At 34.9% G+C, this 15705-nt stretch overlaps 2 protein-coding genes across 9 annotated transcripts in view; both read right to left on the bottom strand.

The window, feature by feature from the left end:
• LOC137806038 (uncharacterized) overlaps positions 1 to 15705 on the bottom strand; it is a 31660-nt gene that overhangs the window by 8276 nt on the left and 7679 nt on the right. For 2 of the 7 annotated variants that reach the window (XM_068605939.1, XM_068605940.1), the window contains exons 8-15: positions 14959 to 15685; positions 14174 to 14268; positions 13714 to 13999; positions 13277 to 13646; positions 12706 to 13039; positions 12530 to 12622; positions 12294 to 12425; positions 11032 to 12024 (exon numbers count right to left, since the gene is read on the bottom strand). In XM_068605939.1, coding sequence (XP_068462040.1) covers positions 11284 to 12024; positions 12294 to 12425; positions 12530 to 12622; positions 12706 to 13039; positions 13277 to 13646; positions 13714 to 13999; positions 14174 to 14268; positions 14959 to 15685 — 2778 coding nt within the window. In that variant the 3' untranslated portion in view covers positions 11032 to 11283. Of the gene's footprint in view, positions 1 to 11031; positions 12025 to 12293; positions 12426 to 12529; positions 12623 to 12705; positions 13040 to 13276; positions 13647 to 13713; positions 14000 to 14173; positions 14269 to 14958; positions 15686 to 15705 lie in introns of those variants that run through there. The other 5 variants (XM_068605945.1, XM_068605946.1, XM_068605942.1 and 2 more) reach the window with 4 other exon arrangements.
• Positions 3385 to 10159, bottom strand: LOC137806041 (probable disease resistance protein At1g61190). Of its 2 annotated transcripts, XM_068605949.1 has the most exons (6): positions 9997 to 10159; positions 9823 to 9911; positions 9654 to 9725; positions 9465 to 9550; positions 3985 to 6041; positions 3385 to 3589 (listed from the first exon to the last, which is right to left on the bottom strand). In XM_068605949.1, exons 5-6 carry the CDS (start codon positions 6006 to 6008, stop codon positions 3514 to 3516), a joined length of 2100 nt encoding a protein of 699 aa, XP_068462050.1. In that variant the 5' UTR covers positions 6009 to 6041; positions 9465 to 9550; positions 9654 to 9725; positions 9823 to 9911; positions 9997 to 10159; the 3' UTR covers positions 3385 to 3513. The 2 variants fall into 2 exon arrangements, with proteins under 2 accessions (XP_068462050.1, XP_068462049.1); XM_068605948.1 differs by lacking the exon at positions 3385 to 3589 and having other exon boundaries at positions 3686 to 6041.

The raw sequence follows: 15705 nt of genomic DNA, 5'->3' as shown, positions 1-15705 counted from the left end.
GTTTTGCGGGAAGTCCCTTAGTAAACATATCTGCCAATTGGAGTCTTGAAGGGATGTACTCAGTGGCTATAAGACCATCATCCAACTTTTCTTTAATAAAGTGTCGGTCTATCTCTACGTGCTTTGTTCGATCATGTTGAACCGGATTGTGTGCAATACTGATAGCGGACTTATTATCACATGCCAAACTCATAGGAGCTTCATATTTTATTTTTAGGTCATCAAGTATGATCTTCATCCATAAGAGTTCACACACCCCTTGAGCCATGGCTCTAAATTCTGCCTCTGCACTTGATCTTGCAACTACATTTTGCTTCTTGCTCCTCCATGTCACCAGATTTCCACCCAAGAACATGCAGTAGCCTGTGGTGGATCTCCTATCAACAATCGATCCTGCATAGTCAGCATCAGTATATACTTTCATGGATAAGTTTTCCCCCTTTTTGAATAGCAATCCTTTTCCTGGAGAGGCTTTTAAGTACTGAATAATTTTATCTACTGCTTGCAAGTGTCTTTCTCTTGGATCATGCATAAATTGACTAACCACACTAACTGCATAGGCTATATCTGGCCTAGTGTGTGAAAGATAAATGAGTTTTCCCACAAGTCTTTGATATTGTGTCTTCTCCACTTTTGGGTTTTCCTCATCATTCCCAATCCTATGATTTTGCTCTATTGGCACTCCAGTGGGCTTACAACCCAACTTACCAATCTCTTTGAGAAGATCAAGGATGTATTTCCTTTGAGAAATAAAGATGCCCTGTCTCGAGTAAGCAACCTCTATCCCAAGGAAGTACTTCAGCTTCCCAAGATCCTTCATTTCAAATTGAGCAGCTAGTCTCTCCCTCAAATTTTGTTTTTCAATCTCATCATCACCTGTAATAATCATATCATCTACATAGACCAAAAGTAGAGTGAGTTTACCATTCTGAGAATGTTTTATAAACAGAGTATGGTCACCTTGGCTTTGTCGGTACCCCAAAGATACCATAGCTTGAGTAAACCTTCCAAACCAAGCACGAGGTGATTGTTTAAGACCATATAGGGCCTTCTTAAGTCTGCACGCCTTATTCCCTTCATTAACAATACCATACCCAGGTGGAATCTCCATGTATACTTCTTCCTCCAAGCTTCCATGCAAGAAGGCATTTTTAACATCAAATTGATGCATTGCCCAACCAAAGTGTGCCGCCAGGGAGAGAATAATCCTGACGGTATTCATTTTTGCCACTGGAGCAAAAGTCTCCTCATAATCGATCCCATAGGTTTGAGTGTACCCTTTTGCAACCAACCTTGCTTTATACCGATCCAGTGTGCCATCAGACTTATACTTAACTGTGTATATCCACCTACAACCCACTGCTTTCTTATCTTTTGGTCTCTCTACAATCTCCCAAGTCTCATTCCTTTCTAACGCGCTCATTTCTTCATTCATGGCTCGAATCCAGTTATCATCTTTTAAGGCTTCTTGTACCGATGTAGGGATTTTGATAGAATCAATAGCTGAAAGAAAACTCTGGTGCTGCATAGAAAGTTTTTCTGTAGACACAAATTGGGATATAGGATATTTGGCACAAGATCTTTTTTCTTTTCTCAAGGCAATAGGTAAATCATTTAGGTTAGGTTCAAAAGCAGTATTTAAGGTGTCCTCAAGAGTCTCACTGGTATGAGTTCTTACCTCCGGTTCAGACAATTGAAGTTGCTGTTCGACCAGGACGGGTTCTTGTTGCCTTCGCTGATATTGTTTTCCAAAATATTTGTCTTCATTATTCTTCTCTGGTAATGATGTTGGTGCAGGGTCTTTGTCATCCTTCCTAAGAACGAAATCCTGTAACAAAGGAAAAGGTGGCAACTCAAGGTCCTCAGCTTCTTGAATACTCTCCCCCTGAAGCTGAGAACTAGGAAAGAAAGACTCTGTTTCATGGAAGGTGACATCTTTGGAAATATAAACTTTACGACTTTGAGGATGATAACATTTGTACCCCTTTTTGTAGGGGGCATAACCGATGAAGACACATTTGATGGCACGAGGATCTAACTTACCCCGATTAGGACTATGAACATGGACAAAAGCAGGACAACCAAAGACACGATTCTGAAGACTATTCAACATGGGAATAGAAGGATAGAATGTGGTCATAACCTGAATAGGAGTAACACCCTCTAGAACCCGAGAGGGTAATCTATTAATCAAATAAGTGGCAGTCAGGACTGCTTCCCCCCAGTAAGATCTAGGAACAGATGTTTGGAAAAGTAAAGCTCGAGTAACCTCAAGGAGATGACGATTTTTCCTTTCAGCAACCCCATTTTGTTGAGGAGTGTCCACACAGGTTAATTCATGAACAACTCCATTTTCCTCAAGGAACTTGGAAAGGTTTTGGTTCACATATTCTCTTCCATTATCAGAACGCAATCTCTTAATTGAACTTTCAAATTGTGTTTGAATCATTCTGTAAAACTTTACAAACAAGTGAAAAACTTCAGACTTATCTTTCATGAGAAATAACCAAGTAACCCGAGTACAATCATCAATAAATGAAACAAACCATTTTGTACCCGAGATATTAGGAATAGGTGAAGGTCCCCATACATCTGAATGAATAAGATCAAAAGGTTTAGAACTTTTATTACCATTGGGAGGAAAAGTTGTCCGATGGTGTTTAGCAAACTGACAAACATCACAATGAAATGACTCAGCAGACACTTTTGTAAATAAAACAGGAAATAAGGACTTTAGGGTACTAAATGGAGGATGACCAAGACGTCTGTGTTGAAGCCATATCTGAGAGGATGACCAAGATTCACGACCTTGCTGAAGATTAGAAGTGTGTGCCTGTAGTCTAGCACCCTTTTTACTTTCTTCATGCTGTAAATAATATAACCCGCCCTGCTCTTTAGCAATTCCAATAGTCTTCCCCGTGACAAGATCCTGAAAAACACAATGGGAAGGGAAAAATACCACTGTACAATTTAAATCTTGGGTAATCTTTTGAATAGACAAGAGGTTATTGGATAGTTTGGGAACATGAAGCACATTTTTTAAAGGAAATGAAGGTTGAAGGTGAATGTTACCACGACCATTAATGGGGGTAGTGGAACCATTAGCAATAGTAATATATGGCTTACCGGATAAAGTAGTGTAGGATGAAAAAGAAGAGGAATGAGGTGTCATATGATCAGTAGCACCAGAGTCTATAATCCAGATATTTTCAGTACTAGAAGCATTAAAGGATAAAAAACTAGAACTCTTACCACTCATAGTAAAGGAACAATAGCTAGATGGCTTACTAAGGGAGTCCATGAGAGTTCAAAACCAACTGAGTTTTTCAGATTGGCAAAATTTGATCCTGTTCACACACACAGGAAAAAAAAATCTGCCGGAAAAATTTTCCGGTGGCGGTTTCAGGCGGCCAGCGGCGGTTTCCGGCGAGCAGTGGCAGTTCCGGCGAGCGGTGCAGTTTCCGGCGAGCGACGGCAGTGGTGGTCGTCAATGGTGCAAGGTGGTGGTGGTGGTCAATGGAGAAAGGATAAGGAAAATAGAAAGTTGCAGCAATGAAGGCTGTCCAACAAATAATTGCAGCAATGAAGGCTGTCAAGGAAAATGATTACAGCAATGAAGGCTAAAAAAAAATTTGCGGAAGCAGAGTCTCCTAGATCAGGAGCTCTGATACCAAGTGGAAAGAAATAAGTGAAATATATTTCTGAGATATTTTACAAATGTGATTACAGTCTCTATTTATAGACTGTTTTACAACCTAATTAAAGAAAGAAATAATAGGCAATGAAAGCCAGAAATAATGAGTGTTTAAAGCTGTACAAATCAAATCAAATCACTAACAAATCTGTCCTAATAAATATAAAATAGAATCTGCACTTAATTATAACATAATTCTCCTGATTATGCAACATAATGTTTTGTGATTAGAGCAAAATTCTTCATCATTATACTCATCAAAATAACGGGATCCTAATATAATTCCGTACCTTTGCAATGTTTGGGGGACACTGAAGGTGTTAAAGAATTCAATATTGTCTTCACTGTTAGCATCCCATTCTCCTTCAATATTAACAATGTACAACTCTTCCAGTAGTGGAGTTCTTTTGATCACTTCAAACTTCTTCCCTTTAATGTCACATTTGTTCAACTCTAACAATTTTAAGGATGTTACTTGTGAAATTACAACATCAGTTTGTAATTCAGGAAATGAAGGCAATAAACAGCCATGCAGCGAAAGACTTTGGAGTTTCTTCATATCGCCTACAAAAGTGAAGTTGCTCAACTCATAACCGTAAATGAGTAAATAACGGAGATTTTGTAATGCTTGGAAAGACACTTTTGACAATGGTGTTTTTCCATCCTCATCATTCACAAGAATCAAAACTTTGAGCATTCCCATTCTTTTGAAAATTCCATCAAATTCTAACAATTTTGTCTTTAAGAATAAAAACTCAAGATTGGAACAATCCAAATCATTTGGAAATTTCACACACCATAGATATTTTACGAAATTTTGTTCAATAGTCACATCTTTTTCCTCTTCGCACTTGATGATCTTATTCTCATTCTTTGCTATCAAGTGGGCCACATCGCGAACTATGTCATGCATTTTGACACATTCATCCTCTTCATCCAACAATAAACAAGAACTAACGAGCTTAATTTTGGCTGCAATCACTTCACTCCTAGCCACCTCATATGAGTGTGCTTCTCCAACTACACCTAACCCTATTGCGCATCTTATTAAAAGTTCAATTGGAATTTCAAAATCTTCAGGGAACACAGAACACAACAGGAAAAGTGATTTAGCTTCTTTAGTATCCAAATTATCATAGCTCAACTGCAAGCACTTGTAGGGATCAGTCAAACCTCTTTCAATATTTATTGGCTTAGAACTTCTCAACTTATTCAATGCAACACTCCATATCGTCTCGACTTTTCCCTTCAAACTACTAGCTACAGCTGCAATTGCAACAGGCAATCCTTTACATTCATTAGAAATTAATCTTGCCAGATTCTTTAAGGTATCAGGGGTGTCTTCAAATATAAGTGCTTTATTTTGGAAAAGAGTCCACGCTTCTTCATCCGTTAAAATTGGCAGGTAAATCTTCCTTTGACAATCCATCGAAGTACAAACTTCTTCTGATCTAGTGGTAATGAGAATCTTACAGCCTTTATGGTGTTCAGAGGATGGAATCCCAATGCCCCCAAAGTCAAGCTTCTCCCACACATCATCTAGAATCATAAGAATATTTTTTTCTTGGGTTAATCTCAAGCACAATCGTTGGGCTCTCTCCATTTCTTCGGTTTCTGGAAATATATATTGCAGTGAACTTGCAATTTTTTCTTGGATCCTTCGAACTTCCACTGTACTAGAAATAGGCACAAAAAGAACTTTGTCAAAAAGATGCTCTGCTTCTACTAACTTCCTAACCTCCATTGCTAAGGTGGTTTTACCACAACCCCCCATCCCATACAGTCCAATCATGGCAACATCATTATTTTTCACTGCTTCCAGTAGTTTCTCATATGCAAATTGTCTACTCTCAAAATTCATGCATTTTTCTGAAAGAATATTCAAGGTGCCTGAAGGAAGTGTAGCAATGCGGTCAAATGGCACATATTTTCTACCCTCTACAATGAACTTTTCAAGGTCCACAGTTTTATTTGCTAACTTTTTTCCTACACGGTGTCGCCAAATCCAATTTGGACAGTGCCCAAAGCAACATATTTTTTTTGTTTTTGCCTCTTTCAACAACTGACTCACATTGTCTACGTTAATGATAGCATCTTGCAGCCACTTGTCGACAACTTCACTAGTCTTTCTGGTTTGTCTCTCGGCATGTGCAACAAATGTTTGCACACTATCTCTCGTTACAATCAAATCACCCTCTTCTTGCTCAAGCTTTTTGATGAAATTGTTAAAACAACAAGGATAACGTAATTGATTTAATGCTCCACACACTAAATCTCTTGAAACAGAAGATGCAAAACCCAAGAGACACTCCATCAATTTGTTCCACCAAATTCAACTTTCTTTAACCTGAACAAGAGAAAATGAACACACTCTATAAGTTTTATAATTATATTTAGATACATTAGACAAAAACATATTTTAAGATCATTTATTACATATTCTAGTAAGTCACTTTTATAGTAAAATTACAAAAAAAAAGGTTTATAAGTCATGTGTAGTAAGCAAATTTAATGTTTTATATCCTAAATAATTAATTATTGGATACACATTAAAATAAACTCCAATAACTTTAATCAATAGTTTTAAAATATTAATTGTGATAGAGTTTTTAAATGTTTTTTTATCACTTTGGTTATTTTTCAAACATATTTTTTTGAATAGCTTTATTTAAATTTTTTTTTACCCTTCCTCAAAAAGAAAAATTATCATATTCAATGTACTTAAATGACACATAAATATGTAGATCAAAATATTTGTTAAGTAGGAAAAGCAACCGATGAGTACAATATGTATTTATCCAAAGGTTGAATCAACTAGGGCTTAGGTCGTGAGCCTATATCAAGCTGAGTCGATCCAAGTCCGTGTCGAGTCGAGTTGACTCAGGTCCAAGTCGAGCCTAGTTAGTTTGGGTCCATGTTGAGGCTAGTTAGTCCAGACCCATGTCGAGCCGAGTCAGTCTGAACCCATGTCGAGCCGAGTCAGTCTGAACCCATGTCGAGTCAAGTGGGCACGGGCTAGTGTCGAGTCGAAATGACCCATGTCCATGTCGTTCCAAGTCGACCTGGGCCCATGTTGAGCCTAGTCATCCCGAGCCCAAATCGACCCGAGTCGACTTGGGCCTAGGACGACCCTAGTTAGCACATGCCCAGGTCGAGTCGACCTGAGCCCATCTCGAGTCGAGCCCAGCTGGTCTAGGCCCATGTCGAGCCGAGTGGAACATGTTTAGAGGAGTGGGCTTGGGCCAATGTCGAGTTGAGTGGGTACAGGTCCATGTTGAGCTAAGTCAGTTTGGTAATAGGTCGAGTCGGCTCGGGTCTAGGTTGAGTTGAGTTTGCCTAGACCCAAGTAGAGCCAAGTTTGCTTGGGCGTGGCCCGGACCTATATCGAGTCGAGTCAACTCGGGCTCAGGTCGAGTGTAGTTGGCCCGGGTCCATGTTGAGCCAAGTTGACCAAGGCCAGGGAGTCGAGTTGACTCGGACCCAGATCGAGCCAAGTCAGTTCGGGCACAGGTCGAGTCAGCCTGAGCCCATATCGAGCCGAGTCAATCCAGGACCATGTTTAGCCGAGTGGGCGTGGGTCCATGTCGAGCCGCGTTGACCCTGGCCCATGTTAAGCTAAGCGGGTTCAGGCCCATGTCGAGCTAAGTCGACCTGGTACTAGGTCGAGTCAATTCGGGTCCAGGTCGAGCTGAGCTGTTTTGATACCAGATCGAGCATAGTTGGCCTGGATCTAGGTCTAGCCGAGTCGGTCCAGGTTCAGATCAAGTCGACCTTAACACAAGTCAAGCCAAGTCAGCTCGTGTCCAGATCTAGATGGATTTAATCTAATTTACAAAGTGAATTTAATTATTTTAAATGAATTTAGAAAAATCCAAATAAATTTGATCTAATTAAAATTGATGTAAAATCCAATCTATTTTGTTAGAATTGAATCTGGATAAAATTCAATCCATAACTACTCTACCCAAAAATCACTTTATAACCGTTCGTTATACAACACTTGTTACTTATATTCATTTATTATGATGAAATATATTAATTCATCATCAGCATTTCCCCCCATTTGATTAGTTAAGATAGTTTATCATATACCCTCTCTTAATATTTTTATGAGACTAAATTAATTTTTTTATAAGTTTTTGGTATCTCTATTGGAAACTTTGACTGAAGTGACATTTTCAACAATTAAACATATATCATCAAATTGGCTAAATTAGTATGTTAAACTAACAAAAAGTATAAATTTGGTTTGACAGAAAAGCTTTAAAAAATCGAAGTGAAACTTTTAAACTTTAGAACTAAACTAAAATCTCGCTAATGGATCAAAACTTTATTTTAGAAAAAAAAATGAATCATGTTTAATTAGAAGAGGCATGTTACATTTTAATTAAATAAATTGTCATAAATAATGATGGTTAAAAGAGAAGTGATATGGGAACTTAGTTCTTCATTAAATTATATTAATATATTACATTTATATTATAAATAGTTTCATATATTTTCTTTACTAATATGCCAAATTATGAGAAAAAATTTAAAATATTCATGTTCATATTTGAGAGAGATGGACCATGTCATAATTATGTTGAATTCCGAGCTATTATATAATAGGACGTTAATTTGGTAGACGTTTGAAAATCTCTCGACTTGAATAGCCTTAGCTACTCAATCAAGACAAAATCAAGAAAAATAAGGGATTTTATCAATATATATCGTAAGAGGCATTAACAAGAAGGATCATCTTTTAAACACATTAATTAAAGGTGCACTCACTCTTAACTATCATTGAATATCCTGGGCTTAACGTGACCTAACCCTTTTGTCTAGAACAATATTTAATTTCAAATAATTCATCCTTAAAAAATTGATTAGATCTAAATAAACTTTTACATTTTCACTCCTCTTACAAAGGACGTTAGCTCTCTTTAAAGTAAACTATAATGGTGCTCTTAGGTTTCTTCAAATTAAACTAACATATGTGATAATTGAATGTCAAATAAAGATCATGTTTATAGAATTTTGTCATAGACTATATATGTGCTATGATTTTATGTTTTTGGGATGACCTTTATATTGCTAAATTAAAATGATTCTCTCAATTCGACTTGTGCTTGAAATGGTATTTAATAGTTTTTCAGAAAATATAATTGTTCAATTTGATCTCTCTGATTGAAGATAAATAATGTGATTAGTATGTTAATCCTAATTGAACATTATTACCATAAAACTTGTAAGAGCCAATAAAGATCCAGTCAAATCGATTCAAAATTAGTAAAAAATTATAAAATATCGTAGTTAAATATCGATTCAATTTTTTTACATTTAGCTGAAACATTTTTAAGATAAATGATATATGTAATATTCTGCAGGGTATAATAATGATTACACTAGATAAATAAGCTATTCTTCCTATTTTGATCTCACAGTTTTACAGATCTCAGAGTATTTTTAATAGAAATTTTCTTAAGATCTCACCTATACAAATTATTTCATAATAATAATTATTTATAAATAAAATATTATTTTAATGGAGATCTCACAGATATAAATTATGTAAATGTAAAGAAAATTATTTATATTAAAAAGAGTTAGTTAAGAACAGTAGTTTCCATAATAATATTATAAATCATAAACATCACTACTTTAGTATAGAAAACAGAAAACAGATTATATTGTGTTTTCATCCATAAGAAGAAGCAGATCTAGTAGTCTGAACCTGTTCATCGTTCATATCTAACTAATTTGAAAGAGGAAAAATATGAAATATTACCTTCTTTAACTAATATGTAGAGAGAGATGAGAGAAAGAAGTGGTGATCCATGACTTCAACACAGGAGAAGCTGAAACGTTAAGTTACTGCAGAAACATAAACACAAACACATGATCTACAACTTCAATTGAAAAGGAATCGATTAGAAATTGAAAACAAAGCAGAAGTTAACTTCACACTGATTCATACCTCCACAGAGATGAAAGTACTCCATTGCTTGAATCGATGAGAGAGTAAAAGAGACGCTGAAAGATTACGTTACTGCACAAACACAAACACGTGATCCACAACTTCAATTGAAAAGGAATCGATTAGAAATTGAAAACAAAACAGAAGTTAACTTCACACTGATTCATACCTCCACAGAGACGAATGCACTCCATTGCAAAAGAGTTAAGAATGAACGCGCAGTTATTCCAGCACAAGAGACGGTGAAACGTTAAGTTACTGCATAAACACAAACACAAACACATGATCTACAGCTTCAATCGAAAAGGAATCGATTAGAAATTGAAATCACAGTGATTCGTACCTTCACAGAGATGAAAGGAATCCATGGCTTGAACGAAGGACAGAGTATAACAGAGAACCCTCACACTGAGTGCAATACCGCAAGAGATAAGAGTGAAAGCAGAGATGCGAAGAGTGGGGACAGTGACTATTGGTCTTCTTCCCAGTGATATTATTGCTCTTCCTCTTTTCTATCAATTATTATTATAATAATAATAATTGAGGATGCATTGACTTGCACTTTTATATCTTTTAAAAGTCTTTGTCTTCTTTTATATAATAATAATAATAATTCTTATTTTTTATTATTGCTGTGTGCAGTTTTTTTTTTAATCTGCCGTACATATTTTGACATAACAATAATTTATTTAATTTATTAAACAATACACAACGAACAGAAAAAAAGAAAACTTATTTGACCTCCGAGTTGTACCAGCCTAATTAAAGTTAAAATGATTATTGTAATTTTTTAAATAAATTTTACTTTTATTTAGTATGAATGTTTCAACCCGATTTAAGTTCATCCTAAAATTTAATGCAAAAGCGAAAAGTGGAAAATGTCCTTTTAAATTTTTTATATTTTCTTAAAACATATTATTTAAAACGTATTTTAAAAAAGTAAACTATTGCTTTCGAAGAAAATTGAATTTTTATTCAATTTCATAAAAGAATAAATAAAAATAGAAATGGATGGTTCCTTTTAGATTGACAGAGAGGAGTAAACTGACTGGGAAATTAGAACCAAATGAAATATATAGTAAAACACGCATAAAAATAAAAATAAGGTATTACAAAATGATGTAGCAAATTTTGTTGGGTTTATTATTGTAGAGCATAAAGATACTTTTGGTTGCATATGGCTAAGATAGTGGAATGTGGAATATAAGTGATTGCAGCATTAGAAGAAAGAGGAATGCGAAATGGGCTAATGTAGCACTCAATGTAACTCCTTTTCCTTTTCTCTCAAACATAATTTATCCCTTAAATGCTTTGTAGTCACACACTAATAGGACTCAATATTATTATGCATGATGGAATCATATCCACAAAAACATGGTGAAGTGATTAAGGCATACATAAAATAAATATAAGCTACACTCATCATTGAAGGAAGGAACATAAGAAATGGTTTTTGTAATTTTGTCTCACCAAGAGCAATCTCTTACACAACAATAAATAACATAGCAAACATACAACAAAATAGAACAAAATAGAACAAGCAAAAGACTGAACAATATTGTGTAGTTGCAAATCTTCCTTTTAAGTGATGAACAATTTGGTCCTTAATAACAGTGATCAATGAAAACCCTCATGAGGAATTTCTAGCAACCATGCGATTGTATTCATACTGACTACACATAACTGACCATTTATAAGTCACCTCAAATAATTTTTGTTGAACTTTTCTTTCATCTTCCACCATTTGAGACTGGTCTTTCCTCACATTTTCAAGCTCCATTTTGTACCCAATAGTTTCTGCAATCCTTTTATTTTTTTCCTCTTCCAGAGAGGATAAGGCATCCTCACAAACTTTTATTTCTTCCTTCAGCCTAATGATTTGTTCCTTTAAAACTACTTCCTTCAGTTGAGCTTCATCATAGAAATTCTTTGCCTCGAAAATTTTGGAACCAAGAGTAGTGGCCACCTCATTCCCACGAGCTTCAAGTTCTGCCAACTTATCAGTGGTAGCAAAGCCTTGCTTAAAGGAGCATACAATGCTTGGGAACTCTTGCTGCATAGTGCCTATAATATCTTTGAGTCCATCTGATAGAGATACATCTTTGAAAGGAAGGTTAGACAGGAAATTAAGAGCAGACAAAAGGTTAATACTGTTAGTCTCAGAGCTAACTATGTCCTTCAAAGACATCTTTAGATACTTTTCCAACTCAACAAAGATCTTTCCAACTATGTTGTCTTCACTCTCTTTCCCCACAACAACTGGTGCAAACAAACTCATGATATCATTGGCCCCAGAGTCTTGAATAATTTTAGGATGACCTCCACTTTCTTTAACAGTGTGTGTCTCAGTTCGACTGCTCCTAATTTCACTCTTGGAGGAATAAGAAGAAAATATAATAGTAAAGACGTTAGCATCAAGCCATAACAGTTGCAAATCATTGAGTTCCTTAAACCATTTTTTATCCAAGCATATTTGTTAGAGTGATGATAACAAATTCATTAAATTTAAATTCCAACTTAAAATTCCATACTTTTTGTTTTTTAATTCCACTCCCGCGGCAAATGATAAATCAAAATGAAAACATCATTTTTATGCTGACAAAATATGTTGGAAATGTGAATTGCATAAAATAAACTTACATGTGTATGTGATTTAGTTTGGGAAGTAAATATTTGGTCAAACTGTGAGCTAGTGGATTCAGAATGAATCGATGAAGTTGTGATACTGGTGTTCTTTTCTATGGTTTTCTCTACAGCTTCTCGCTCAATACTCTGCATAAGAAAAGAAAGATATTTACTAGCAGGGTTGTTATTAATGGCATGTGCACATGCATGTTAATTTAAAATATTTGATGTTATTTTTGTTTGCCATTTACCTGAGGAATTTTGGAGCTACTTACAATTTTTCCAAGTGACTTTTGTCGGTTCATCAAGCACGGTTCACTAATCCGCTGTTTGTCCACCAATGCCTAAACAAAGTAATGAACTAGTGTAAAATCACTATACTCTTAGCACTTCAATTTTATCCAGTAGGAAAAATATTTAGGCTCACATTTGAGAGTGTTTCACGTAGAGGAATATTCAAATAAGATGGAGTTGGCCTTTCAGATGGTTGTGAGTTTGTTAATGATGTTGTTGTTCTTGGTATTTCTGGAGTGGAAACTTCAGCAACAAATTCCTTCTCTGGTTCTTCATTTCTCGCAGCAATGCGATCAATAGAAACAACACCTATTTCACCTTCTTTATCAACCAAGTTAGAACTTTCTTCGAAGCTATTGTTAACATTCTGGGTCTTCACACATCTAGAACTTCTTTTACAGTTTTCATTAGACTCATCACCTTGTTTAACAACCTGGGAATCTAATACCATATCCACACTATTAAACCTGTGTAAAAAACTTAAATTTTTCACTTTATGAATCCCAAGAAAACATAGAAATTGATAGTATGAATCTTGGAAGAATTACAAATACCACTAGAATGTATATTTAAATAGAAAGAGAAAATTCAACTTCAAATTCACAAAAGAAGGATACATTTTATCTGGACATTAACAAAGTCATTTAAGACTCTTAATTTCATTCATTCTTTACATTACATAGTAAGAAGTTAAATGATCATACCTCTTAGGATTCTCATCCATTTGTCTCTCCGCAATGTCCTCTCTCAGCTTAGGATCCCTCGTCAAAACATGTTGACGCATTTCATCTATCAATGAACTCTCAAATCCAATCTCAACAGCTTCTTCACATAGTTTATGAAACTCTTTTTCTCTTTGAGGAGTAACATTATCAACACTTTCCTTCTGAAGGAACAACAATATATCTGCCAAAATTTTCAACCTCCAAGCTTGAAAGCGATCACTAAATTTCTCGCAAGCATTCCAAAGATGAGGATATGTTGTTATCGCCTCCACCAAAAGAGCAATTTGTGCATCATCTAGATCAACAAAATGTTTATACATTCCCAATCTTGTACGAATATCTGCAGAAGCTATAAAAAGTTTGAGAGAGTGATATGAAAATATAGAATTGAAACAAGAAAATAAGAAATAAAAAACCTGGAGAAATGTCAATATTGTTGTTAGAAACAATATGTATCTCCTCTTGTTTGTCCAATAGGTTCAACCCTTCTTCTACTTGGATTTCTTGGCTTGGCATGATTCCTGCCTTGCCATCATTCATCTTATCATCTTGTTCAAGTATGTCCACGTCACCAGACTGAATGTGAATTGCAACACCACTTCCAATGCTAATGTCTTCAACATCAGTTGACAAAGATTTTGTCTTATCACCCTCTGCTGTAGACCCCTCTTCAATGTTCTCATTTCCTACTTCCCCAATCTCCTGTATATCACAAAGAAAAAATAAGATGGAGTGAGAGACTCTAAAAGTTTGAAAACCACTATTTTTAATATACATCATGTGGTGGTATGATAGTAGTTTAAACGATTGTGACTATACTTCCTTCTTCTTCAAGTTAAATTGTATTTACATTCATATAGATTGGTTGGTTCTTACATGTAATGAAGTGAACTCACTGCTAGCAGAATCTTCATCTAAATTGCTCATCATCACTTCTATCTCCCATCTATAAACCCTAGTGTTTCTCAAATCTGTAACAAAAAAATATATATTAGAGAATTCACGTGACAGTGAAACACATAAAAAAAAATATGAAATACAACCTTAACTTTCCATGATGGACCATTATATCACTACAATTAAAAGTAAAAATTGATTTAAAAAGTTAATTTGTAAATATATTTTTTTAGGTGAAATTGAGGGATTTCAAATGTGATCATATTCTATGAACGATTAACAGGTTTAATTGTGGACTGTGCGGATTCAAAATATTTAGCAGCAAAATCACCTAAACTTTAAAGAGTTTACCAAATATAAAAAATAATATTAAAAATATAATGATATCAACATGCATAACATAATACTCTTAATCCAATAATTTAATATTTCGACAACATGACAAATTAAATTAAATAGATGAAACTCATATAAATTGATTCAAACAAAAGTTCTTAATGTGAAACTAACCCCTCAAATAATTGTAGTCCAAAAAAATTGTCAGTGTTGGATAAAAATTACATTTAATTTCACACTCGTAAACTTCCTTTTTTACTTGAGAGTTTACTTGAGAGTTTATACGAGTTAACACCAACATTTGCTCATAAAAGAGTTTGATGGTAAGTTACCTCGTTTTTTCTCTAGTCGTAAGAGCTTAAGATTAATTCAAGAGTTTCACAACTTTCCAATAACAGTTTATATTGAAGACTATATATAGTATTTACCTTTATAAGGAAAATTTTCCTTGAGCTCCCCAAGAGTAGTTGTTGGAGTTAAAGAGAGTTTTGGACATTCATAGACAACACAATTCTTTATATTCGGCAATTCAGTCTCTTGACAAAAGTTTGAAAGATGCATAAATATTAAAAGTTTCAGTCTTGGAAGCTCAACTTTACTCTTTCTTATCTCTTCACTTTTTCCTTGTCCACATCCAACAAGCTCTTCTAGTTCAGAAGCTCCATTTATGATCAAAAGAAGAAGATTGGGAAAGTCATTAGATGCAGATCCAGAGATAAATCTTTTGAGCTTGTGGCAATGTCCAACATGCAATGCTTTTAGTTTTGGGAAGCATGGCCGAGGAGAAAGAAGATTAGAATTTGTTTTATCCTCCATATCATCTTCAATGATTTGTTTTAATTCTTTGCATTTTCTTATTTTCAGAAGATTCAATTGTGGTAGGCATCTGAAAACATGCTTAGGAAAGATTACTTCCAATTTTTCACATCCAACTATTTCTAATGTGGTAAGATGTTGGAGATTAAATGAATTCTTGGAAGTCACCCAAATATAAGTCATTTGAGGTAGATTTTCCAACAACAAATCCTTTAACCTTAAATTCACTTGTTGCTCAATCATTCCTTGTCCATTAAGAAAAAAAATACCTTTTACTTCAGAATTCCTTATGGTTACATATTGCAAAGTGAAGAAATGGTTCTGAATTCCTTTTGGATCCTGCAAGACATTAAAAGGAA

Source organism: Phaseolus vulgaris, chromosome 3 (genome assembly GCF_000499845.2).
Source record: "Phaseolus vulgaris cultivar G19833 chromosome 3, P. vulgaris v2.0, whole genome shotgun sequence".
NCBI lineage: Eukaryota > Viridiplantae > Streptophyta > Magnoliopsida > Fabales > Fabaceae > Phaseolus > Phaseolus vulgaris.
The sequence above is the reverse complement of the archived record's forward strand: the minus strand, read 5'-3'. Positions and strand labels throughout refer to the sequence as shown.